This window comes from Strix aluco, chromosome 6, assembly GCF_031877795.1.
Source record: "Strix aluco isolate bStrAlu1 chromosome 6, bStrAlu1.hap1, whole genome shotgun sequence".
Classification (NCBI taxonomy): Eukaryota; Metazoa; Chordata; class Aves; order Strigiformes; family Strigidae; genus Strix; species Strix aluco.
In genome coordinates this window covers 3,016,154-3,041,841 of record NC_133936.1, presented here as the reverse complement: position 1 = coordinate 3,041,841, position 25,688 = coordinate 3,016,154, and the positions used below count along the sequence as shown (strand labels likewise).

Below are 25,688 nucleotides of genomic sequence, written 5' to 3'. Positions count from 1 at the left end.
GCCTGCCTGATTTTTAAGCTAAATTTTTTCTGTCATTTTAGGCCAAACACTAAGCATCTGAAATACTCAAGTGAAACAAATCTATTTCATCTCTTCTGTGCTTATCTGAAGCTGAACTATCCCCTGGGGATGCATGAATAGAAGTGATATTTTACTACAACTCATTAAAAGATGAGGAGTTTGTACAGATCCTAAAAAAAGTTAAGCTTTTGCTAGTTGGACTGAAAATATAAATAATACAAGTTGAAAATAGAAGCAATATGGGACTTCTAAAATAATCTTGAAATCCCATCTTGTTGAAGATTAAATTGCATCTGAGGGAAGACAGCGTGAGAGGAAACATATTGTCCCCCGCTTCACTTCCCCAGGACGTGGGCTTTTAGCTCAATGAACTACAGGCTTTGTAATTAGCAGCAAGGCGATTAGGTCATCCACATTTCGGAGAGTAATTTGTGCACTAATTGTGTTTGATTGTTTAATTACTCTTGTTTACTGTAATTGAGGAGAGGTAGTGAACCCCTTTGCAAGAGCTCCTACAGGTTCCTTAGATAGAAGTTGCATGTGCTTCACTACATCCCGTATTATCAGGAGTGTAACGTATATTTAACCATTCCCAGGGCCAAACTGCAAAGGAAATTCTCTAAATGGCAAGTGGAAAGAAGCTGGATTTGTAGGTGATTCAAATGAATTTCAATTTTTGTTCAAAAACTGTGACGTGTGGTAGGAACTAAAAGGCAGGAAATAAACAGACTAGACTGCAAAAAAAAAAAAAAAAAAGTAAGTAGTTAATATTTCATCATGATAGAGATGGAGGGAGAAAATTACAATTAGAGCTGGCAGAGTTGCAAATAGTCTCTGGGATTGCTGTCTGAGATCCTGCACAGCTGGTAGATGGGAAAACTTGCATTGCAATTTGGATTTGTCTTTGGACAGCGATGACGTTACACAGACAGATTTGGGGTTGAGTTTTTGAAGTTACAGAGAGATGCACGTGAATACACCTATCGTAGATTCAGTAGTAGAAACTCCAATCTTGTAGTTTTATGTGAACTGGAAGAAAGGCAGGTGGGAAATGTAAAGAGCAGTGAATTAATTCTTTGTTGTTTTCTATGTTATTTGGGAAAGTCACATTGGTGATGTGCGTAAGGAGGAATTAGTGAGGTAGACTTTGCATCCAGGACAGATCTTCCAGCATTGTCACACTGGTTGTAGCTCCTTTGACTTCATTTATCATATCACTGATGAATAATTATTGTCACATAGTTGAAGGATGGTCCAGCTGACCTTGCACAGTGGAACTCACAAGAGCAAATTACTCATGCTCTGGTTTCTGCCATTTCTCACAGAAGTTGTTGCTTTGGCATGCCGGGCTTGATACTTTAGGGCTGAAATGTCTATTGCCTGCTGAGAGGGAGCTTTGCTTTTGCTATTTTATTTATCTGGAGGAAATGTTGCTTTAGGGTGCTCCGAGATGGACGCTCTTCCAAGTGAAAAGATAGCAAATGTCTTCAAGACGAAATGAGGTAGTAACCTGTAAAACTTGGAGATGCAGGAGGAAGGTGGAGCTGAGATGTCAGCAGAAGCATCAACCTCCTGTGAGGCTGGACAACCTCTGTCTGCATCAGGGAGAGCAGGGCAAGACTTCATCTCCCACAGGACGGAGGTGGAGGGGCACTGAACGCCACGGCATGTGCTCACACAAGGAGGAGAACCACAGAAATGTCCACAAACCAGGAATTCCTTCATGCCTGGCTTTGGCTAAAAGGTTGTACAGGAAGATTTGGTGTCTGGCTCTTTTTTTTTCTTTTTTTTTTTTTTTTCTCCTGAAATGCAGCAGCATTTCCAGGTCCCTCTGGATGGCACATCCCTTCCCTTTAGAGTATCAACCACACCACCCAGCTCGGTGTCATCCAGAAACTTGCTGAGGCTGCCTCAATCCTCCAAGGATGTCTCCTTGCACCTGGCAGCAACCCAGCTGGTGGCCTTCAGCCAAGGCCAGCTAGCAGATTTCTACTGGGCTTGTGAAAGGGGCAGGAGGGACAGATATGTCCCCACAAATAACTGTCACCTCTGACAACGTGTCTCCCGGAGAACCGGAGGTCTGACGTTCAGCAGCACCTCTGCTCGAGGGCTCCTCAGTCCTTCCTTGGTGGACGGGGACCTTCCATTGTCCACGGCGCTGGTGACAGCAAGGACGACATGTTGCCGCCCTAATGCGACCTGACAAATGGGCAATTGGGCTGCTGCTTAGGGAATTTAATGGTTAATTTCCATAGCGCTGTGTCAGGGCAGAGGGCAGGAAGAAGTAATCCTGCTGCAGAGCAGGGATGGGGATGCCTTTCTGTCTGAAAGGTGCTGGTGAAGCTAGAAAGATTGAGTTAACTAGAATTTTTGTGTCAGCGCCCAAGACCTTTTATAAACAGACTGTATGATCTAAATACCATGTGACTATTTCCCCTAACTGCAATCCGGTATCAAATTCAGAGCGGGCCATGCCATTTTCTATTAGCGCATTCTGCAGGCGTCCTACTATGCATGCAAGGCTACTACATCTGGAAAGGGGCTGAGTTAATTCAGAGGGAAAAAATGTGTGCCCGTACGCTGGAGAACAAGTCTGCTCTGCGAGCAGAGGTTTAGCCCTGTAGTAGCCAATACGTCAGCAATAACTGTTTGAAAAAATATTTTTGTACAATGTTTGGTGGTTTTGGCTAAGAGCTGTGAACTGGAAGGGGCTTGTGAGCAAAAGAAAAAGCCTTCGTGCCCTCGATGAAGCTTCTTAGGGCTTGTAGGCTTCATGAAGAGAAGCCATCTTTGCAGGAAAATATCGGTTTGGATGATTTGGGGAAAAAAGTGAACTGAAAACAATTTTTTTTTTTTTTCAAACATCTGCAGGTTTTAAGGCAGTGCATCCACATATATATATCTATATCTATCTCCTTCCTTTAAAAACAAACTGTAGTTTTATGTGTGGGTGTAAAAGTGGAGAGAATGAGTGTGCTGAACAGTAATTATTGAATATGTTTGATTTTATTTAAAATAGCTTTTAATACTCCATTCTCTGTGTAATATCAGTATTTTATCAACAGCTCCATGTCTCAGTGGAGAGCAGTGACGAGTGGCGTCCTCAGGGGCTGGGGCTGTTTAACATCTTTGTTGGGGACATGGACAGTGGGATCAAGGCACCCTCAGCAAGTTCCTGGATGACACCGAGATGGGTGGTGTGGTTGATACTCTAAAGGGAAGGGATGTGCCATCCAGAGGGACCTGGACAGGCTGGAGAGGGGGGACGTGCAAACCTCATGGAGTTCAACAAGGCCAAGGGCAAGGTCCTGCCCATGGGTCGGGGCAATCCCCAGCACAAATCCAGGCTGGGCGAGGAGGGGATTGAGAGCAGCCCCAAGGAGAAGGACTTGGGGGTGTTGGTGGGTGGAAAACTGACTGTGAGACAGCAACGTGCACTGGCAGCCCAGAAAGCCACCCGTGTGCTGGGCTGCACCCAGAGCAGCGTGGGCAGCAGGGTGAGGGGGGGGATTCTCCCCCTCTGCTCCGCTCTCATCAGACCCCCCTGCAGTGCTGGGTCCAGCTCTGGGGTCACCAACAGCAGAAGGACACAGACCTGCTCGAGCGGGGCCAGAGGAGGCCACGAAGATGCTCACGGGGCTGGAGCACCCCCCTGTGAGGACAGGCTGAGAGAGTTGGGGGGTTCAGCTGGAGAAGAGAAGGCTCCGGGGAGACCTTAGAGCGGCCTCCCAGGACTGAAAGGGGCTACAGGAAAGCGGGGAGGGACTCTTGATCAGGGGGGAGGGATAGGACGAGGGATAAGGGTTTTAAACTGACAGAGGACAGATTTAGATCAGATCTAAGGAAGAAATTCTTCCCTGTGAGGGTGGTGGGGCCCCGGCACAGGTTGCCCAGAGAAGCTGTGGCTGCGCCCTCCCTGGAAGGGTTCAAGGCCAGGTTGGACGGGGCTTTGGGCAACCTGGGCTAGTGGAAGGTGTCCCTGCCCAGGGCAGAGGGGTAAGAACTAGATGAGCTTTAAGGTTTTTTCCAACCCAAACCAGTCTGTGATTCTATTACCTTAAACATCAACAAATATTTTCTCAATTGGATGTAGTATATTTGTACATGTATTTTGCCCCCTGTGAAAGACAGAATTATGTGTACCCACACATACATACTCAAAATATTTGTGAAATATTGAGCATTCACCTGAATGGTACTTCTATGTACACAGAAGTACCTATTTTTATACTGCCAGTGTGTGTATGAAATGACCAGGCAGAACATGCCTGCTGCACAGAGCAGTGACTCTAATGGTGGCAGGTGTTTTGTTCAATAGTAAGTATTTTCTACTTCAGTAACTGCTGTAGTTGAAAGCAGTGGCCAGGCTGGCCTTGCTGTCTGCTCAGGATTGTTCTGTAACATAGGGGAGGGGGGGTAATTTTAATTCCTTGCCTATAAATAAATCTGTTTCAAACATATAAAATGGAGGTGGGGAAGTGAATTCTATATATTCATTTGTAGTTCTTGCAACTCATAGGAAGTGGTGTGGGTAATTTATTTACTTGTAATTACAAGAGGCATGATGTGAGTATTTTTAGCGTGCAGCTGGAGGATTTCAGGCAGGACTAACAGCCACTTGTCTTCTGAATCTGATGACTAGGCAAGTGCTAACAGCTACGCACAGACATTTGGAGCTGGGCTGAATAAGCGCTTGGTCCCATAAAAGGGAGCGTGTAGGATAGAGGGAAAACTGGTGTCCTCAACTGGAAGACTTTGATCAGCACAGTAAATACAAAAGCTTTTTTGTGATTGTGATGAGAAAACCCATCAAATTCTGTTCTTATTATACTTGGGAGGAATTCCTGCTGTTATCTTAATTTTGCTGTGTTTTAACTTAAAATATTGCTTTTAAAATATTGTCCTTTATGTTGGTAATATAAGTTAGTCATAGGTTGCTGCTGAGGGTTAGTGCTGAGCTCCCCTCTTTGGGATGGGGGAATCCTATTTTTTTTTGTACTGTTACACAGGATTGCTGCTGAGACCATGTGAACCGACAGTTTCACTGCAAACTGCTGATTCCTTGAAATGAATAATGGGGCTTGTAAAATCCGCCTTCTTCTGTTTGGGATAAAAAAAAAAAAATCCAAAACTCCCTCTCTCCTCCAAACCTTCATTATCTTAACAGTACGAATATTTAGCAACTTCCACAGGTGAAAACCCAGTTGGCGTTGAGTGGCTCTGGTCTGGTGAGCAGAGAGGCTGACGCGTGGGGGGTGATGGACTGCTCTCCTCTTGCATAGGAGAGGAGCTCAGGCATCCCAACACATCTTGTTTGCTCGTGCTGAGCATCACCTGTGACTCATGTTACATATAGAGACGTGCCCTGAAACCAAACTCACCAGGATTGGAGCGCGTCTACGCGGTGCTGTTGCTTGTGTGGCTGGTGGCTCCTGTTGGCCTCGGCTCAGGACCATCAGCGGTGGTGTCTGGCCAGCTCGGCTCGGTTGGTGCGTATTTAGCTGTGAGGAGCTCAAAAATGTGAATAGTCCTGAATCCATGCGCGTAGCTGGCTCCCTCACCGGGGTGGGCTCCAGCTGGCTTTGCTGGGGGCTCTTCCTCCAGACCCCACAGAGAGCCGCTGGTCCCATTTCTTTCATCTTTCACATGGCTGGGAGAGGTTTGTTTTATTTCCTTTCTGCTTCTAATCAGGATTTCATTTTCCCCTGGCTGTTACACATCTGTGGAGTAAACCCAATGGAAATTGGCATTTCCCCCTTCGTAACATTAAAACAACAAAGTTTAATGCACCGTGCAACATCTTATCTGTTTCCCTCACTATTTTTATGGATTTCATGGTGTTTTAATAAAAGGTCTGTTTTCAGATAAGAGCCAAGCATAATGACAGCCCCCCCGATGGCTGTTGCGCTGCTGGTCCTGTGTGGGACTTGACTGCAAGACAAACATTTGCATCCAGAGGTGGAAGGTTGCATCCCCACCCTTGGAACATTTTTTTTTCCTGGAAAAAAACGAAAAATTGATTTATAATAGCTACCACGCTTTTGAAGTCGCTTAGGAATTATCTGGGTATTGCAGATTTCTTGGTCAGTCCGAGTGGAAAAAAAAAAAAAAAAATCCCAACCCTGTGTGTGCTGGATGGACGCCAGCAGCCAGGGGGAAACTGGTGGCTCCTGCCTGGCTCAGCAGCCGCGTCCTCTCAGGGATTTCCTGTCCCACTCGGTTTTTGAGGCACATTTTCATCATTTTGAAGGAATTGGAATAATATCAGCTGTATTTAATGATGCACTAGTGTTGTCTGTTCCTGGATGGCTCCCCACAGCCTGGGTACAGGGTTTGGGACACTCCTGAAAGCTGCTGGTTTTGGGATGGCTTCATGGGTGGTACTGCAGCGGGTATTTATTTCTGCTTAAATTAGTTCCCTTCGTTCAGGGATGTGTGAAAAATACACTGCCTCACAGAGGGAATAAGACCCTTTGGAGCACGAATGAGGAAAATGCAGTAGTCGCTTTATGTTATTAACAGCAGCTAGCTGAAGATAGAGACAACCTGCAGCAGCTGGAGCTCCTCGCCTTTCCTGAGATACATGGAAAGCAAAGTGGAGCTTCTGGTTTGCCAAAAAGGTGCATTTTTGCAGGGTGAGAGCCTGTGTTGGAGTGTGGCAGATCCATCACTGCTCTCCTGGACATCCCAATGGGTCTCCAGCTACCCCATTTCCTTTCTTCCCTGTCCAATTCTGCAATTTTCCAGCGTTCTCTAAAAGAAGCAGTTAAATCCTCTCGCGGTGTAGTCTCTGATGACTTTATCAACATCCTACTGAGGTTTTTGCAAACCAGTCACTGACCAGTTAAATTGTAAACGATGACAAACCCGACCACCCTTCCCTTCAGCTCCCGTTTGCAGCTCTCTGGCTGAGGAAAGGGTTTCACAGAATCATCTCAGTTGGAAAAGCCCCTGAAGATCCTCCAGTCCAACCATGAACCTCACACTGACCATTCTCAACTCCACCAGATCCCGCAGCGCTGGGTCAACCCGACTCTTCAACCCCTCCAGGGATGGGGACTCCCCCCCTGCCCTGGGCAGCCCATTCCAACGCCCAACAACCCCTTCTGCAAAGAAATACTTCCTAAGAGCCAGTCTAAACCGCAGAATCACATGCTTGAGTCCTTTTCCCAGGTGGTGCTGGGAATGTCCCTGAAGCTGAGCCCAAGTAACCACACAGCGCCTGCCCCCACGGGAGGGCAGCTGAAGGTTCACGGGAGCGTCCTGGTTTGGGTGAGGTTGGGTTGCTGGGAGCCGAGGTGGTGGCTGGGCTCCTCGCGGGTTTGCTCTGCTCACCCTTTATTCTCTGCTGTTGCCCAGGTGAGTTTTTTTCGGCTGCCGCATGAGTACGTCCTCGCCCGGCGATGGCCTCGCAGCCCACACCAGGGTGGGTGCTGCTGCTCAGCCTGCTGACCGGCTGCCTGCCAGCCGCGCAGCCCCGGGACTTCACCGTGAAGGACATCGTCTACCTCCACCCTTCCAGTAAGCCACCTTCCCGCCGGCTGCAAAGCCACGGGCGGCCGCGGCATGGGGGTAAGGATGAGGGTGAATGAGCCTTAAGGCAGCAGAAACATCGGGGTGAGCTGAGCGCTGAGTCAAAAATTAAATAAACATCCCCAGCACTCGTAGAACCAAGTTAATGTAAAACCAGACTGTTGTTTCCCAAAGGGATTAAAGGATGGTTGGGGTTATAGGCAGTTGCTGAGTGTGTCAGGAGCTTTTTGTTCTCTATTTTCTGTTCCTCAAGAACCTCTCTGGCCACGAGAACAAGCTCCATGGCCACGTGGTTTCTCCAAGCACGTCGATAGCTGTGAGCAGGGGCCGAATGCAACCGTTAGCAGCCATGGCACCAACCCCTCCTGGCATTATTTCAGTAACTCCCTGAAGCAACGCTACAGCAAAGTTGTGCATGTTTGGATCTTCCATGGACTCTCCTTTTGCTAGTCTGTTCCTTCATCAGATACAAACTTATTTAATTCTAGCAGCAGAGCACTGTGCCTGCCATCTGTTCCCAGTGAAAACTCGCTGCCTTTCCAAATTTGGCTGAAAAATTTATACTCTGTACAAGAGAACTGAAATTCCTGTTTTATGCCATAATCACGACCTGCTAGAGGTCTGGGGTGAGAGGGGTGAATGTAATTAGTGCTGTTGTGTTGTCCTACCCCAAGCTGTTCCTTGAGGGCAGCACCAGCCCCACCAGAGGTGCTCCCAGGTGACTTGCTGGCCCTTACCCAGCAGAGCCTGGGGAAACAAGCAGCGAATGCCTCTTGCTTCACCTCTTGTACCCAAACGGGGTCTGGCCTGGAGCCGGTGGGCAAGAGGAGGAGGTGGAGAGGAGGGAGAGGTGGGATGTGGCCTGCGGGGGTTCAGCTTACTTCGCCCCGTGGAGATAAACGTGACCTGTTCACCATTTGGCTTCTGAGAAGTGGCAGCATCTTGAAGATGTATTGAATGTGCTACAGAAGCCCTGCCAGGAGACCACTTAAGAAGTTACGCTCTTTGTTTGGCAAGATAAATTAGGACAGAGTCTGCTGTTAAAAACTGGACGTTCAGCAAACTGATTTTTCTGTCCTTTGGGGACATCAGCCTGCCTTCAAAAGGGGCAGCTCGCTGTCCTCGGTGGGACAGTTTCCAGAAGTATTTTAATCCATCTGATATTTTGTTATCAGCACTGATAAAGTAGCAGTATTGGATATGAGCTCTGATACCAAGGCAATAAGTACTTCTTGCTCACATTAACTCCCTTTGAAGTCAGCAGTGGGCACTTTTTTTAGGTAAACACAGCTGAACTGAGTCATTATTGTATTGTACGTGCCTTTCCTGCATCGCTGTTAGTGATAGGATTTTTATAAATCGAGACCAATTTGATGAAGCTGACAGCTATACTTGTAGAAAGATATGTCTAAAGAGAACAAATGTTGCTGTGTGCCTCAAAAAGCATAGGAGAACCGGATTAATTGGCTCATTTTAACTGCATATTGTCTGTTCCTTTCAGCCACACCGTATCCTCATGGATTTAAGTGTTTCACCTGCGAGAAGGCAGCAGATAATTACGAATGCAACCGATGGGCTCCGGATGTCTATTGTCCAAGAGGTAACCAGCCGCATGCAAGTGTTTAATTTAAACCCACCTTACAACCACCATTCGCTGTCCCCCCCTCCACGGGACAGCACTGAGCCCCCATTATTCCCTGAGCGTACTCGAACGCTGGGGATTGCTGCTCCTGCTTGTAAGCCTCCTCAACAAGAAAGATGTGTAAGCGATATGAGTAATCCTTTAAGCTTTTCTGTCTCTTTGCGGTGGGTGAAGTTTAGGACTTTCATCTACTCCCTATACTCCTCTAGCTCAGCTGGAAATTAAATCAGGGTGGTGGTTATTTAAGGGTTGTATTTCTCTTACTGGATGTCACGACCCGGACTGGAAGCCCAGAGAGTCACAAGGGTTCTGTGATCCCCTGGGATTAAATTAAGGTGAAACGACACCAAACAACGGTTAAAATGTTTTACTTGCAGTGGAATAGAATTTAAACCTGGAAAAGGATAATAAGCAATGTGGTCTCTTATAAATCTTTAAGAAAGAAAAGAAAGGAAAGAAAAGAAAAAGGAAAGGAGAGAAAGAGAGTCAAAGCAATCCGGATCAGCACCCCTGGATCCAGCGTTATCTCAGGTCTGGTAATCCTGGGTGGTGGGTGCACACCCAGCAAAGTTTCTGTTGCCCTTTTAAGTTCATTTTATCAGCTGATTTGCACATGAGATGAGGAGTGGCAGGGATTCCACAAACTCATTTCCATGAGAGACGAGGGAAAATAAGGAGCGTGGGTTCTGCACACGCATCGAGTTGGTGGTCGTACTCACCCTGCCCACCTTTGGTTTTTTGCTCTGTTCCCACAGATTTTTGCTGAATTCGTGCTTCTTGAGCAGTCATCCTGCTTTTGGGGCAGAAATGCTCCCCTCTTGTCAGTTCTTGTCACCTCTTCAATGGCGAAGGTAGAGCCAGAGATCAGTGGTGTTTGTGCTTGAGGGGAAACATTTGGTTTTGCTCAGTCCATGTCTCCCCTTTGAGGCTTATCTAAAGAGTTTGTCAACACAACTGGAAGGGAGTGGGGGGTGCATCCTTCGATACCCTCCCGCTTCCTTGGGTGACGTTCCTTAGACTGATCCAAAGGCCACAGCTGGTCCTTGAGGTTCTCTGTGTCCATGAATGTCTTGAGGCATTTCTTCCTTCAGTTCCTTACACTGGTGAGTACAGGACTGGTTCTTGCTTTGTTCCCTTTCCTTCCCTGTGACACAAGCCACGCTTTGGGGCAGCTGAGGCTGCCTCTTTTCATCTGGCATCGAGATATTTTCAGTATTTGAGCTCAAAACTCCCATTGGAGTCTGAAGTTGGGAACAGCTCAGAAAGGGCTTTGGCATACAGGCACCCAGATGTCAGATCCAGGTATCAGTGAGATCCCCAGGTCTTCCCCTCTCTTACCACTTCTCTTTTGGAGACACTCACAAGGTGTTAAGGTTGTCCGCAGCCCCCAGTGCAGCCCTGTTAGCTGGGTGGGACACGGGCTGTGTCCTCAGCGGTGTGGGGGCTGTATGTGGGCAGGGGGATGCTGCCGGGGCTTGCTGCTTCCTTAGTGCTTTCGCTGGGCCCGGCGGCCCTGTTCAGCTCCAGGATGTCTGTGGTCTGTTGTGAACGTTACAAAGGCCAAAATATTTATTTTGGACGGAGACAGACAGTGACCTGCACTGCAGGGACAAGACAGCTGTGTTTGCAGCCTGTGTCAGAGCGTGTTATCTGTCCGAGAGTTTATTTGCTTTGAGCTGAAATCAGCACAACGTCCACAATAAAAGAGATCAGGCTGGCTGGCACCAGATGAGCCCAATCCTCACAGACACTCCCTGTTTTGACAGGAGTAGGTGGTATTTAAACAGCTACCTGTAGATCACTGTGCAAGGAGAGAGGCGTGACGCCAAGGTCTGCCTTTAGTAGCAAGCAGCAGAAAAAAAACTGTGTTCAGTTTTGGGCCCCTCACTCCAAAAAGGCCATTGAATGACTCGAGCGTGTCCAGAGAAGGGCAACGGAGCTGGTGCAGGGTCTGGAGCACAGGTCTGATGGGGAGCGGCTGAGGGAACTGGGGGGGGTTTAGTGTGGAGAAGAGGAGGCTGAGGGGAGACCTCATCGCCCTCTACAACTCCCTGACAGGAGGGTGCAGAGAGGGGGGATGAGTCTCTTGAGCCAAGGAACAAGCGCCAGGACAAGAGGGAATGGCCTCAAGCTGCGCCAGGGCGGGGTCAGACTGGCTCTTAGGAAGTATTTCTTTGCAGAAGGGGTTGTTGGGCGTTGGAATGGGCTGCCCAGGGCAGGGGGGGAGTCCCCATCCCTGGAGGGGTTGAAGAGTCGGGTTGACCCAGCGCTGAGGGATCTGGTGGAGTTGGGAACGGTCAGTGTGAGGTTCATGGTTGGACTGGAGGATCTTCAGGGGCTTTTCCAACTGAGATGATTCTGTGAAATGACTTGACCGAAAAAAACAGCTAATCTGGAAAGTGAAGTTAGTACATAACAGCTGTTTAGGGGAGGGGAAAGCCATGCTTTGGTGCGTCTCTAACTCGTTGGCTGCGTTCACCCAGATCAGAGCTGCTTGTTATGGTCACCAGCCCTCCTGCCTGCTGGTACAAACACCCGCTGGACGTTCATGAGGTAAGATGGGGGTTTAGCCATGAGCTGGGGCTAGCTGGAAATCTGAGTCTAATCTTCAGCACTGAGGACTTCTCATCTCCTTAAACTGGAGGGATCCAATAACCTCGGTGATTCTGCGATGCAGACATCAGCAGCATCACCCAATGGCTAAAACGCACGTTCCCTGTGGGGTTCCCCTCACGGGTGCCCTCATAGACCCTTAAAAGAAGCACAAATGAGGAAACCAGCTACTGAAACCAGAAGTCACAGTGCAGGACCAACACCCAGGCTAAACATAAGCAAACCAGCCCCACATGTCGGTACCCAGCAAGGCTGGTGTGTGTCTCCAGGAGGAGAAATGGGAGCTCTCTGCTTTAAACCAAGCAGGGAAACACCAAATCGGGTATTTCAAAGGGCCAAGAGTCATACGTTGACTTTTGAGAGCCTGCTTCCCAAACCACAGCCTCCAACAGCGCTGGAACATCACCTCGGGGGTGGTGGCCATCATCCCCTTCACGAGCTGTCAGCCTGCCCACAGGCTGTCCAAAAATAGAGTACTGGGAGTATTTTGAGCGCAGTATTTTGAGCGCAGTATTTCCATACAAATTGGATCACTACCACAGTTTCTGCTTGAGCTGGAGCCAATAAATAACAGAAAACAAGGCTAATGCATAGCAGGAGGCCTGCCTTCTAGGAAATGCTTTTTCTAATCTCTGTTTTATACAGGGATTCATGTAGAATTAATTTTGTTATACACAAAATGTGGTTCCCTTGAAGTCCTACATATAGTTAATGAAAATATTTTGTTTTGCTTGGTTTTAATAGCATTCTGTCTTAAAAAAATAACAACAGCAGGATAGTTTTCTTGTTTTCTCCCCCCACTTAACCCAAGCAAAACAGCAAGGGTTCGGATCACTGCAGCGAGGGAGGCCATGCCATAAGCATCCTCCTCTGGCTCCCAGAGATAAGGTAATTACCTGAACAGATAACCCCAGCCCCCAGAGCACGCCTGGAGTCATGCCTCAAACCCCAGGCTTGCATTTCTGCGGCTTCCTTACCCAGACTCAAGATTACATTTGAAAATTAAAGCAACAAAAGTAAAAAGCCCGCCTTAACAAAAGCTTTCGGATGCGGGGGCGTATCGGATGTGAAGCTAAGAGATGCCAACAAAAGGTGACAAGGCATCCCAGAGCAGCGGCTGATTTCTGCAGCGTGGGGAGCAATGGCATTATCAGCTCTGCTTCTGGCTTCGCATCCCCTTTCCCCAAGGCCCTGCTCCTCTCCAACACAGGAACAGCAGTTACTCCTTCCTGGCTGCACTGGGGGGGTCCCTGGTCTCACCCAAAGGCCATCAGCTTTTGGTCCAACTCCTTTCAGGGAGTTGTAGAGGGCGATGAGGTCTCCCCTCAGCCTCCTCTTCTCCAGACTAAACCTCCCCCAGTTCCCTCAGCCGCTCCCCATCAGACCTGTGCTCCAGACCCTGCACCAGCTCCGTTGCCCTTCTCTGGACACGCTCGAGTCATTCAATGGCCTTTTTGGAGTAAGGGGCCCAAAACTGAACCCAGTCATCGAAGGGCGGCCTCACCAGTGCTGAGCACAGGGGTAAGATCCCTTCCCTGTCCCTGCTGGCCATGCTATTGCTGATACAAGCCAGGGCACCACTGGCCTTCTTGGCCACCTGGGCACACTGCTGGCTCCTGTTCAGCCGGCTGGCAATCAACCCCCCCAGGTCCCTCTCTGACTGGCAGCTCTCCAGCCATTCCTCCCCACTGCTCCCGGCAGGTCAAGACTGAGGCAGGCTGTTGTGTATAGATGTTTGGAGACACCTCGTAGCCGAAGTGCATTGTGCAATGTTTGCAAGACAATTCCACCAGAGGAAGGAAAAATACAGAAGAAGAGATGATAATGTCACCTGTCACACTGAGGGTTGGTGTAAATCGACAGCCCTGAAAATATCCCGGTTAATCACATAGAGCAACAATTTCATTTTCAAATGCTTTTGTAATGGAAGGTGTTGCTGAACAGCCTGAATATTACACCACAGTCAGCCTAGCTCTCGGGTGCCTTTAAGACACTCTGGAACCACAAAATTTAGGAAACATAAATGCATGCTTTTCTGGTATGATACCACCGAGACCCACAGCCGTACTGCTGCCTGGCTCGGGCACCACGTTACTCAGAAGCATCAACTTTCATGCTGCAGTTTTATTTTAATTGGTCTAAATTTCTCTGTTATTTTCGCTAGTTTTTTTATAGCGTTGGGCCTGTGTTCTTCATGGGCTGAGCTGGGAGTTCCTTCCCCATCCCTGCAGCAGCCAGCCTCCCTACCTGCAGAGCAGTCGTGATGGGTTAGACATGGTGATGTTCCCCACCTCTGCTCTGCTCAGGCCTCTCCTAGTGCTCTCTGGCCCAATCCTTTTCACAGCACCTGTCCTCAGGATGCTCAGCCTGCTCTGAGAAGAGAAAAAAGTTAATATTAATTTGAGTGAGTGGGTTTTGTGGTTTATTATGGAATTCTGTAGCTGCAGCCTTGCCTTGCAGGGGGTGCCAGCCAGCAGTGATGGCTGTGTGAGGAGAGGCACGCTCAGTCCCCCCTGTGCAGGGAAAATACATACCTCCAAGGTGATTGCACAATATTTTCTAAAAACACATTTGGAAGGAGGAGTGGAACAGCTTAAAAAGAGTTATGGGGTGCTGGAAGTTTTATTGGTTCCATCTGGGACCTGTCAAGGGCGAGCGCTGCTGCTCGGATGGAGCCATTGCGGGAGAAATAAAGCTCCAGCGATGCTCGCGTGGATTTGCTGGGGAATGGCACTTCCCAGCAAGGTCCTGGGAGAAGCTCGAAGCTGTGGCAGGGAGAGTGCTGGGGAGAAACGGGGAGCTTCACCCCTTTGGGCAGGAGAGCCTGGAAAACACATGAAAAGGTGGGTGTCACAGCTCTGGCCGGTTTGAAGGAAGGCAGCATGGCGAGCGTCTCCGGCTTTGGTGATGAGTTAAGTCTGTTTGCTGTGGCTATCACGCTTGAGTTAAGAGCAGATCAAAGACATGACGGATGTCTGAGAGGTTTTACTGCCTAATGAGTAATGCGTTCGGTCGGCAGTCTCGCTTGGCTGTGCCAAATGTCTCAAACATGAGAAGAATGCAGGGCTTTGCCCATCGGAGAACAGGAATGTTCACTTAAATTAATTACGCTCCTTTCTTCCCTCCTGTGAAAGCAACAATTTTATTAATAATATGGTTGATTAATAAGAAGCAAGGTATAATTTAGAGAAGAAATACATTATGGTGTGTTTCCTGCGTTGAAAACCCAGTGTTTTCATCTTGGAGTGCCAGGAAGGGGAACAGCACCTTCAACTTCCCTCTGACAACTAAAGCATGAAATAAACCCAAATTCCTTTGTGCCTGAGGATAACTACAGTATTAGTCATCCTGCTGTGAATTTTCTGTGTGTTTTACAAGTGTCACTAGAGAAGTAGCTTAAAAAAGGAGGAGGAGGAGGATGGTCTCCCTTGGGGATGAGGGATCCCCCAGGAGAAGCATGCAGAAGATGTGCTGGGAATACCAGGGACACAGTCCATTTCATGGTGCTTTTTCCAAAGCTTGGGAAACTGAGAAATACATAAATCCTTCCTATTGTTCTGCTGGTATTTTGGCATTATTTTATAGATGATAAAACTGAGGGGATAGGGAGGGTGAAGGATCTTTTCTGGGCTGTGCAGGAGCTGTGGGAGAGCCAGGGTCAGAGTGTGAGTGGCGAGGAGAGCTTGCAGGGGCTGCTAGGATAGAGGGGAAAGCATCTCCAATGTGTAATGCTTAAGGTAGTTCTACAGAATTAATTAATTAAATTTAAAAATTAAAATTAAACTTACACAAATGAAAGTTAGCTTCAGACATAAACAGGTATTGTGAATGTTTTCTTCTTTTAAAGACAATTCCTATAAAACTAACGGTGCACAAGATTTGGGGTGTTTAGCTGAACCTCCCTCTGTAAGTTGATGATCCAACGTGCGTGTGTTTCTTTATCAGTAACAGAGAAACCCACGTTAGTATTGGGAACAAATCTCCGTGTTCCAGGGTGCTTTGAAACCTCAGGTTTGTGCCGGAGCTTGGGGTGTGGGGGTATTATTTAGTGAAATTTTTGTATTGAAATAAATACATCAATTTTATTTATTTTATTTTTTTTTAAATCCCAAGTTTTGGAAAAAATCTAAGACTTCTTTCCTATTTCTTCTTATTTGTAGACTATCACAAAACTCGAATTTGACAGATAAACACATTTCTCTGTCTTTCCAGGCACAAGATACTGCTTTAGCCAACACACGATGAAAGTTACTGGAGAGAGTGTATCCGTCACCAAACGCTGCGTACCATTAGAGGACTGTCTGTCTACGGGATGCACATATGTAAAGCATGAAGAATACAAGGTATAGGATAAAAATTGCCTTTTTCCCATATGAAAACAGGGCAGAATCCTTCCACTAGAAGTCTGACTGGTTCAGTGGGTAAATCAGCATCCTCAAAAATTAAGTTTCTCTTCTTAACGAGCTCCAGCTCATTTCCATTTGTTACAGAAACAAAGGAATAATCTCTCCCAGAAGAAAAGAATAATCCCTTTAAATAACTCTCGTGCCAGCAGCTCAGGGGAGCAAACCACTCCATTCTGGCTCAGGAGTGCTTTGCCTCCAGACCTGCACCGTGTTGTGTCCCCTCTGCTCTGCAAAGGATTCTCACCGACCATCTCGTGGCTTTCTTGCTGAAAAGAGTGGGAGAAAGCCCCGAAACCTTTGGAGCAAACATTTTATGTCTGAATCAAACAGTTATTTATAAAAGTTTTTTCTGAATAGTTGACCTTTTTGAACTCCAACAGGTTAAAATAAAAGAGCTTTTTGAGCTGCCAGGCACGCTGCAGCCCCATCTCTGTTTTGCACATAATTTTACACTCTCTTGGCCTCGGGTGCGTTAGTCTTGTTGCTCTAAACCCGCTGGAACGGGCCCTTCCCAGCCCCGAGAAGGCAGAGCTGCATGTCCTTACGGGCTGGCACAGGGGCTGGCTGTCACTCCGGTGCCTGCACACTAGGTGATAGGCAACAAAAAGCCCCTGTATGAATAAATACTGATTTTTGGGGTTTTTTGAGTTCTGGTGTGTGAGCTCTGCTTCAACCAAACAACACAGGTTTTCATCAATTTGCTTTTTTGGGGTAGAAAAGAAAATAAGCTCTTCAAAATTGGATGTGTCCTCCTTGTGCTAGTCAATGTACTGTTCCTGTATGGGGGAAATTGTTCTCCAAGTAGATGGATTTTAAAAGGGGGGGGGGGGGGGGGGGGGGAAGAAAATGAAAGGGGGGGAGGAAGAAAAAAGAAAGAAAATAAAAGGGGGGGAAAGGAAAAAAAAGGAAAATAAAAGGGAGGGAAAGGAAAAAAAGTAAGGAAAATAAAAGGGGGGGAAAGGAAAAAAAGTAAGGAAAATAAAAGGGGGGAAAAAGGAAAAAAGAAAGGAAGATAAAAGAGGGGGAAAAGGAAAACAAAGGAAAATAAAGAAGGGGAAAAAGGAAAAAAGGAAAATTAAAGGGGGGGGAAGGAAAATAAAAGGGGGGAAAGGGAAAAAAAGGAAAATAAAAGGGGGGAAAAAAGGAAAATAAAAGAGGGGAAAAGGAAAAAAAGAAAGGAAAATAAAAGGGGGGGGGGAAAGGAAAAAAAAGAAAGGAAAATGAAAGGTGGGGGAAAACCAGACTGGCCACTGGTCTCCTTTGCAAATGTCGTGTTGTTTTCCCTACATCTTTATTCAGTGGTCCTGGTATTTTTCAAATAACCAAGGTCTAACCCGGTTTCTCGCAGATCTGCACCTCCTGCTGCGAAGGAAGCATCTGCAACTTGCCCCTCCCGAGGAACACAACAGACGCCGTATTTACAACCCTCTCTCCCCTCAACAAAACCCAGAGACTCTCCCCCCCGGGCCTGCTGACCACGGCGTGTCTCTGGCTGGGGCTGATGTCCCAGCGCTGGGTCACGCTGCCGCGCGCCGCCCGGCCCGGCACCTGAGCTGGGTGAGAACGTCGGCATCAGCCCTCGACCTTGGTGGGTGTCTGAAAGACGGGTTTTCCTCCTGATTCTTTTGTTAACGATGAACTAAGTGAGCCTGGGATGCAGACCTATTCGAAGGGGGTAAAACCATCATGTGTTTCTCTACTGTTTGCTGAAGAAACTCATGCCAAAACGTTCCCTGAATCCACGGCTGAGACTGAGACTTTTCTTAATGCCTGTCTCTTCTCCGTGAAGAATTGTTATTTAAAAGTACTATATCGTTGCCAGCTGCTATTATCATCACTTACACGTTTGAAACTTCATTATAATTTGTCAGAGCACTAACTCTAGTGTCTCATTAACCTGTTTTGAGAAGGTAAATAATATATAGTCAGGGAGTCTTTGCAGTCTCCCCACATCTCCTGCTCCTCTCGGAGGGGGCCGGAGGTTGTAGCGGGGCAGCAGTAGCTGGAAGGGGTTGTCCACCCCTCTAACAACACACACTGGGGTGGGGCAGAAAATCACTTTGGTTTAGAAACCGAACCAGAAAAACTCAAAAAACTCTGTTCCTGAAGCATGGCTGGAGTGGGAGGGGGGTGGGTGGTCCCTGACCCCCTCTGGAGAGGAGGAAGGCGTATGGAGAACTGGGGGGTGTCAGGGTTGAGGGGCTGGTGCCCAGCAAGGTCCCAGTGTTTTGGGGCTTTGCATATTTTCACATTTTGGCCCCCAGTCCTACGGCGTGAGGGAGAATTAGTCCTGAAGAGCTTCTGTTATTTTATTTGATGCGCTCCCACTACGGAGTATGGACTGTTACTAGCTACAGCTGTATTTTGGTGACCTGTGCTGCTTGTTTTGCTCGGAAATCATGTATGCAATATTTATTTTTGTATGTTGAGTAGGATCTAAAGTGTTTAAAAGATTCTTAATGCTGATTATTGCCAGGCAAAATGGTTGTTTTGCAAGTGGGTAAGGCTGTAATATATAAATTATCATAAATATATATATATGTAACGTTTTGCATCACTTTTAAAAGTGAATCAACTTTGTTTTGCAAGGTCAGTAATAAAAGCAGGGTATCATGGACTTGCTTTAAAGTTAAACCAAACTTTTTTATATATTCTTTTTTTTAAACTATAGTCCTAAATTGTTCTTTTATGAGCTAATTTTTGGCTACTCGTGCTCAGAGGTAACTTGTGCTTTATCAAGTTACAGTATGTTTAGGCTCTGAAGTGCTTTTTTCGGTGAGTTATACAGTGAAAGGCAGCTGAAGGAAGCCAACGCTGGAATCCAGATGCTTTGTAGAGGCTCTGAGAGTACCAGCAAGCCCTGGTCTAGCAGCATCCATGTTGGATACCATTACTAGTGAGAAATCTGCAGCTTGGAGCATGCAAAGGGGCTGTCGTGAGTGTTGTGGCCTCTGCTTTATTGGAGGCAAAGGAGGACCAAGAGCAGCACTTGCTCCCAGTTTAGTTTCAGATGATTCCTCTGGGGAAGGAAAGAAGGCTGGAAGCTTTGGTGTGCTTTGCCGGGTGATGTTTTTTAAAAATTTATATATACATTATTGTGAAAACTGAACTTCAAGCACTGTTTCTTTCCTATTTTTAGCTTTTTATATCAAACTTAATACTTTTGAGGAAAGGCTTAGCTGACCTCACTCACATTTTGCTGTCCTTTCAGATCTTCTGTGACTTGCTCACAGTATTAAGAGGGTAGTTGCAATCTGTTATATTATGCAAGTTAGACCTATCTCTGGAGACCTTGAAAAAAAATCAACCTTGCAGTCTTTATAAAGCCTGTCCCCCTCCTCCGCAAGCTCCCTCGAGCAGAGCTGGGCAAGGTACTTATAGGTTGGGGGAGAATGAGGTGGGAGGGGTTACAACTTCTACAACAGAAATTTAAATATTTATTATTATTCTGTGAAATGGAAGAGTGTAAGTCTGGAAGGGTCTTGCTACTCTCCTGTGGTGGGGGTTAAACAGGTTTCCTGCATTGGCTGAGCATTTTGACAGCACTTTTGGGCCGGATCCAGGACATGCACTTTGAGAAGAGGTGGTAGAAAGCCAGCGCGATGCATGGGAAATCTGGGAATACTCATGACCATCTTGCTTATGGGTTCAACTGAGGTGAGCTCGAGCCATATTGCCCGTGGGCAGCAGTAGCACCTTGTGGGTAGCTCCTCCCCACTGTCTCAGGGCTCACATGCTGGTGGTGGCAGCTCAACTGGACATTTTAAGGCTTTACATTTTTACTTTGGGCTTTGCAGTGAAGCACGTGCCTTTAGGAGTCACTCAATAAGATTCCCAACCAGCAGCAAGAAGCAGATGTTACCTCCTGACCTGAGCTGGCTGCCCTGGTCAGGTTTCTGGCTGCATTTTCTGGCTTCTCCATATTTTGTCTCCCTCTATTTCCCATCTATTTTGCAGTTTCATTGTTATTTAACAAGCCTAACCTGTGGTAGGATAACTCTGAGCTAGATATGTATAACCACCTGCAGGACTGGCCGGATTTCTTCACAAGGTGTTGGACTTTTAGGACCACTCCCACCACATGAAGGTGCCTGCAGTGAGATGACCCAGGTGCCAGTGCTTGCTGGCTCCTTGATACACTAACAGAAATGATCTTCACGCTCTGTTTAGGGGGACCTCAGACAGAGCAGAGACCTTTTTGGGTAGCTGGTAGCACACTTTACCCACCAAGCCTGGGATGTTGCTGATCAAATCTAGTTATCAGTGTTGTAGAGGTATTAAACCAGTTAATTCTACTCCCTTTGTAGTCTAGGGAGGAAAAAGTGGTATTTCAGGGACCGATTTATCGTATGCTGAGGTGGATGGTTAAACTGTCTCAGCTCAGGCACACAAGGCACATGCCTAGGAAAAGTAAATACCACATCCCAGCGAGGGTATCCAGCTGCAGCCACACTGTTAGGCCAAGACTGGTGTTTTGCAAATACCTGAGCAGGAGCTGCTCCTAAGCGCCACACCAGCTTTGCTCTGACCGTGATGCTGCTGCAGCTGGAGAAAGTCCCAGTTTTTGTGCTGGGCTGGTCCCTCTCCCCCACCACTGTGCCACAATTGTGCTCTTCAAATGGGGCCTCCAGCTTTACTCAAGGATTGTGGACACTGAGCTTAAAAAAGCAAATTAAGGTGACTGAGACCAAGCAGGGGACCCACACAGGATCCCTCCCTGGAGTGGGTCTCTGTGCCCCAGCTGCCTGTGGAGCTGCTGGGGTTTTTTTTTAAAGCACATAAATGCTGAGCTGCACCCTATTTATTTTTAGGCTCTATATACAGTGATACCGCTTTTAAATGTCTAATTTTTTAACTCTTGTAAATGCCATACCTTTGTATAAATAAATGTTTTAAATATTCAGATGTGTGAGGTGGCTGATAACTGCACACTTGCCATCACCAGCCCTGCTCTTCAGTGCGGTGTCACCCCCGGCGCTGGGACACTGCTCTCTGCTTCCCTGTCCCCTTTTCCCTTCTCTGATGTCCTATTAGCAATAAATAAATAAATAAAGCTGAGCTGTATTTAGAGCATTTTGTTTTAACTTCCCCTGTAGCTAATGAATCTTCCCCATGGTTTCCTCCTGTTGAGCTCCCATGGTTATTTGTTACAAATTGTTTTATATTGGGCATTTAATAAAACAAGTCCGAGGAGGTTCCTGTTTAGTTTGTGAGCCCTGGATCCTCCTTTCCCTCATCCACTCTGGGAAAGCTTTAAGTTTTCCATAATTGTGCTGTCATACTAATTTAGTCTCAGGGTGTTCTGGGGCTTTTCAGGCAGTTATTTCTAATTTCCACTCCTGAAACCAACAATTACTTGTATGTAAACAACTTCATGTAGCTAATGAAAGGTTTCAAAGTTATGTGTGGATAATGTGAAGCTGGGGGCAGCCCACAGTGTTTCTGCACAGACCCAATTCCCACATCTTTAAGTTGAATAAATGCAATTCACAGGAGCACCATTAACTACAGTATATTGACTCCTGAACTTACCCTTATAGTCCTAAAATAAGTTTTTCTCTGGTGGTTTGGTGCTTACAAAAATGCCTTGAAGGACGAGACTTTGTTACTGCTTTTCAAGAGGTGCCTCTGGAAGCACCAGTCCTCAGGATCAGGAAGGGGATAACCCCAGGGCACAAAGCCTTGCAGAGTTTCTCTAGAATTACTGATTTTCAGCTCAGTGAGCTGAAGGCAGATGTTTGTTAGTTAACAACACTTTGTTTTAATTTCTGCAAAGCAGTTGAATTCATTGTCGGTAAAAACAACTCCTCTCGACTGCATAGCTCTTCTCCTCCCCTCAAACACCACTAGACACAGCCTTCGCCTGCGTTCTTGGGCAAAGCTCAAGCAGCCCAGCCCAGCTTTCAGCAACTCAGTCCGGGCAAAACCCACTCAGCACCAAGGCAGCCAAAGTGATGCTGAACTTCCTGAGTAGCTGTAATCCCCAATACCATTGTTTTTTGGTTTTTTTTTTTTGACACCGCAAACCTTTTCTCCATTGCCAGCCAAAATCCAGCAGAGTCCCACAAAGACCAGTTTGAACTAACTGGCCGGGCAAAGCTTTTGAGAGAAGTTTTACCTCCTTAAAGAGGCTCAAGCAACCAGCAAAGGTTATGCCCCAAGTAAGTGTCTCACTAATGCCCAGAGGTTCCCGTATATTCCTGTTCAAGGCTGGGGAGAGGACTCTGCATCACGATGTGCTCTTTCCACCAAGAAACTGCCAACAATTTCAACTCTGAGTCTGGTAAATGGCATCACCATACCTATACATATGTAGCTGGAAAGGAAATGGCAAATGTTCTTAAAATACGTGTATTACAGACTCAATGGCAAGCGTAAGTTAACCCTCATGATCTGAAGGTGCAAACCTTGGAAATGGCGATGCCCAAAGCAGCATCAAGTCTGACTTTAAAAACCAAGATCGGAAGCAGCCCTCTGAATCAAAGTCAGTCCTCACACACCTTGTGGCATTACACTCCCTGCCACGTGTCAAAACAGGCTTCCAATTTTTGCTGCATCTTCCTAATACATGTTTTATGATGCCAACCTCATTAGATATTTGGTTCACTTAAATTCTCTTTGCTCGTCTGTGGGTGGAATTCCCCTTGACATTAACCCTGATATCCACTTGGATTCCTCATTAGCCAACTATCAGCCAGTCATTACCCAGCTTTAGCTAATAATTTCATTCCTTTAGCACAGAATCACAGTTGGAAAAGCCCTTGAAGATCCTCCAGTCCAACCATTAACCTCACACTGACCGTTCCCAATTCCACCAGATCCCTCAGCGCTGGGTCAACCCGACTCTTCAACCCCTCCAGGGATGAGGACTCCCCCCCTGCCCTGGGCAGCCCATTCCAACGCCCAACAACCCCTTCTGCAAAGAAATACTTCCTAAGAGCCAGTCTGACCCTGCCCTGGCACAGCTTGAGGCCATTCCCTCTTGTCCTGGCGCTTGTTCCTTGGGTCAAGAGACTCATCCCCCCTCTCTGCACCCTCCTGTCAGGGAGTTGTAGAGGGCGATGAGGTCTCCCCTCAGCCTCCTCTTCTCCAGACTAAACCCCCCCAGTTCCCTCAGCCACTCCCCATCAGACCTGTGCTCCAGACCCTGCACCAGCTCCGTTGCCCTTCTCTGGACGCGCTCGAGTCATTCAATGGCCTTTTTAGAGTGAGGGGCCCAAAACTGAACCCAGTCATCGAGGGGCGGCCTCACCAGTGCCGAGTCCAGGGGTAAGATCCCTTCCTTGTCCCTGCTGGCCACACTATTTCTGATGCAAGCCAGGTATATTTAAAGCATTTTAAATATTTCTATTTCAACTTATACGCACTTCTGGGGTTCAAGGTTTCCTATCCCTTTTTTAAGATTTCATCAGGTTTTAGACACATCACAGTTACGCATTTCATCTCACTGAGCTCAACCATACAAAGGTCAGGCTAAAAAAACCAGCAGAAGCAGAGTATCTTCACCATGCTGGACCCTATCCACAATAAAGGCAAACAAACCCAACATGGGGCTGATGATACTGGAAAAGCAAAGAAAGTGATAACAAGCTGTCAAAAAAAAAACCTCCCCGAGGTTTTTTTATGCCAAGAAGCAACCTGAGCAAGGCAGCTTTGCTGATGTCTATAACCATTTCGCTACTCACCAATGTGAAATTAGGTTTTAGTTGTGCTGCAGATGTTCCTATCAAGCTTTTCTGAAGACAGGCTAAACCTCAGCTTGTGTTAGAACTGGCTAACCCCAACCTCCTACCCAAAAAGCATTGATTTGGGATAGCAGCAAGGGGCTGCCAGCCAAGTCCTTTCTGCTGCTGGGTGCTGGAAGAAGAATATTTTAAGTAGGTAACTATTTTAAAGCGCTAACTTGCTCAGGTTTTTCCTGTAAAAATGTAAATAATGTTCCTGCTGTGAGGCTGTGTGCCATGCAGTGCTGTATCTGGACAGCCAAATAAAAGAGCTGCACCTAAAGCCCATGGCAGATGTCGTGGGGAGCAGAAGAACACGGGGCTGGTTTTACTGACCCCGTGCTGACCACCTGGAATGGGTATTTCTTACTGTTCACAGCCAGCTGATGACTTATCAACCGTAAGCACAGGTAGGGTGCAACATGTGTGCCCATACGTGGCTTTTTCACAACCAAAATGACACCAGGAAACATCCCACTAACCAAAATTTTGAGTTTTCTCCAGGGGAAATGTATTCCAGGAAGTTCATTTCCCAACATTTTCTACCAGCCATCACTTAGTCTCTATGGGATAGTGCTGTGTGTCTTTTAGACATAAACCCCTCCCCAAAGTCCAGCCCTCAGACTACATTTGCTTTTCTTAAAGCTTTTCCAATCTGCCAGACGCTGCAGTTTTAGCAGTAGAGATTAGTTTCTCAGTGAAGCATAACACCCAGCTGCATGAAATTTCAGTCTCATAATCCTGTTAGGTTTTCCCCTGTCAGACTCCACACCGATGAGACCTTTGTGTTTGTGCAGCTCCTGAAATCGCAGCCTGAGCCTTGCTGAAAAAAAACATTAAAGCAAGAATTGCCATTGCCAAGGTGAAGGGCTACTATTTTAAAGGCACCACAGCAACCCACAGAAGATAAAAGCCACAGTTTGCAACTATTATTTAGTCTTGGTTTTTATGTGGATTGTGGGTTTGGGTGCCGGGCTCAAAGCTCCAACACCAGCCTTTGGCTTTTCTCCAGGTGAAACCACGGTTTCTTTCCTTGATGGATGATGGCAGCAACACTTGTCAAGAGAAAAAACACCATCTATTTCTTATCGTCACCGAGTGTTAGTGTGTAGCAGAAAACCTCATTCATTAGACTAGAATTCTGAGAATAATAGATGCTTTTTCACTTTAACTAAGACACTTTCAAAAGGTTTTCAGAACCTTTTTTTTTCCAGTGGGTAGGCAGGAGCAGGAATGGAAGAGGTTAATTTTATTGACATTTTGCTCATGAACATTTCAGTGTCTTTCCAGACTCCCAGATTTGCTAGCTGACCCCATAGGGAGCAGGGGATGGACCTGGCAGCCTCCTGAGGCCCCTTCCAACACCAAATATTCAGCAAGTCTGCAGCAATTTTCCAGCATCAGACCCAGCAGAAAACCTGAACAGTAAGAAAAAGCAGGTGGAGAGAGGAATTATTCTAAAATTGCCAATGTGGCGTACTAGTGAACCTGATCTATTAGTTTTGTTGTGAAAATCCTCCTTTATAAAGGATTTCTATGTTCAAAGATAGATTTTTTCAGCCTCTGACTATGTGCATGCATGTAAAACCTCAACTCATGTAAGACCCAGGCAAGCACACTACTCTCCATCTGTCTATAAGTACCATAGATATTTATATACAGCATATGCCATGCACCTCTCTCTCTCTCTCTCTCTATATATATATATATATCTTCAGATAAATGAAGACAAGACATGCGTGTGGAGGA

The 25,688-nt window shown here is 46.8% G+C and overlaps 1 protein-coding gene across 4 annotated transcripts in view; it reads left to right on the top strand.

The window, feature by feature from the left end:
* The window catches only part of LYPD6 (LY6/PLAUR domain containing 6), a 39,574-nt gene extending 21,183 nt beyond the window's left edge, over positions 1–18,391 (top strand). For all 4 annotated transcript variants that reach the window (XM_074828495.1, XM_074828493.1, XM_074828492.1 and 1 more), the window contains exons 2-5: positions 7,381–7,542; positions 9,056–9,154; positions 16,022–16,152; positions 17,564–18,391. In XM_074828495.1, coding sequence (XP_074684596.1) covers positions 7,425–7,542; positions 9,056–9,154; positions 16,022–16,152; positions 17,564–17,767 — 552 coding nt within the window. In that variant the 5' untranslated portion in view covers positions 7,381–7,424 and the 3' untranslated portion in view covers positions 17,768–18,391. The remainder of the gene's footprint in view (positions 1–7,380; positions 7,543–9,055; positions 9,155–16,021; positions 16,153–17,563) is intronic.
* Positions 18,392–25,688: the final 7,297 nt, after the last annotated feature.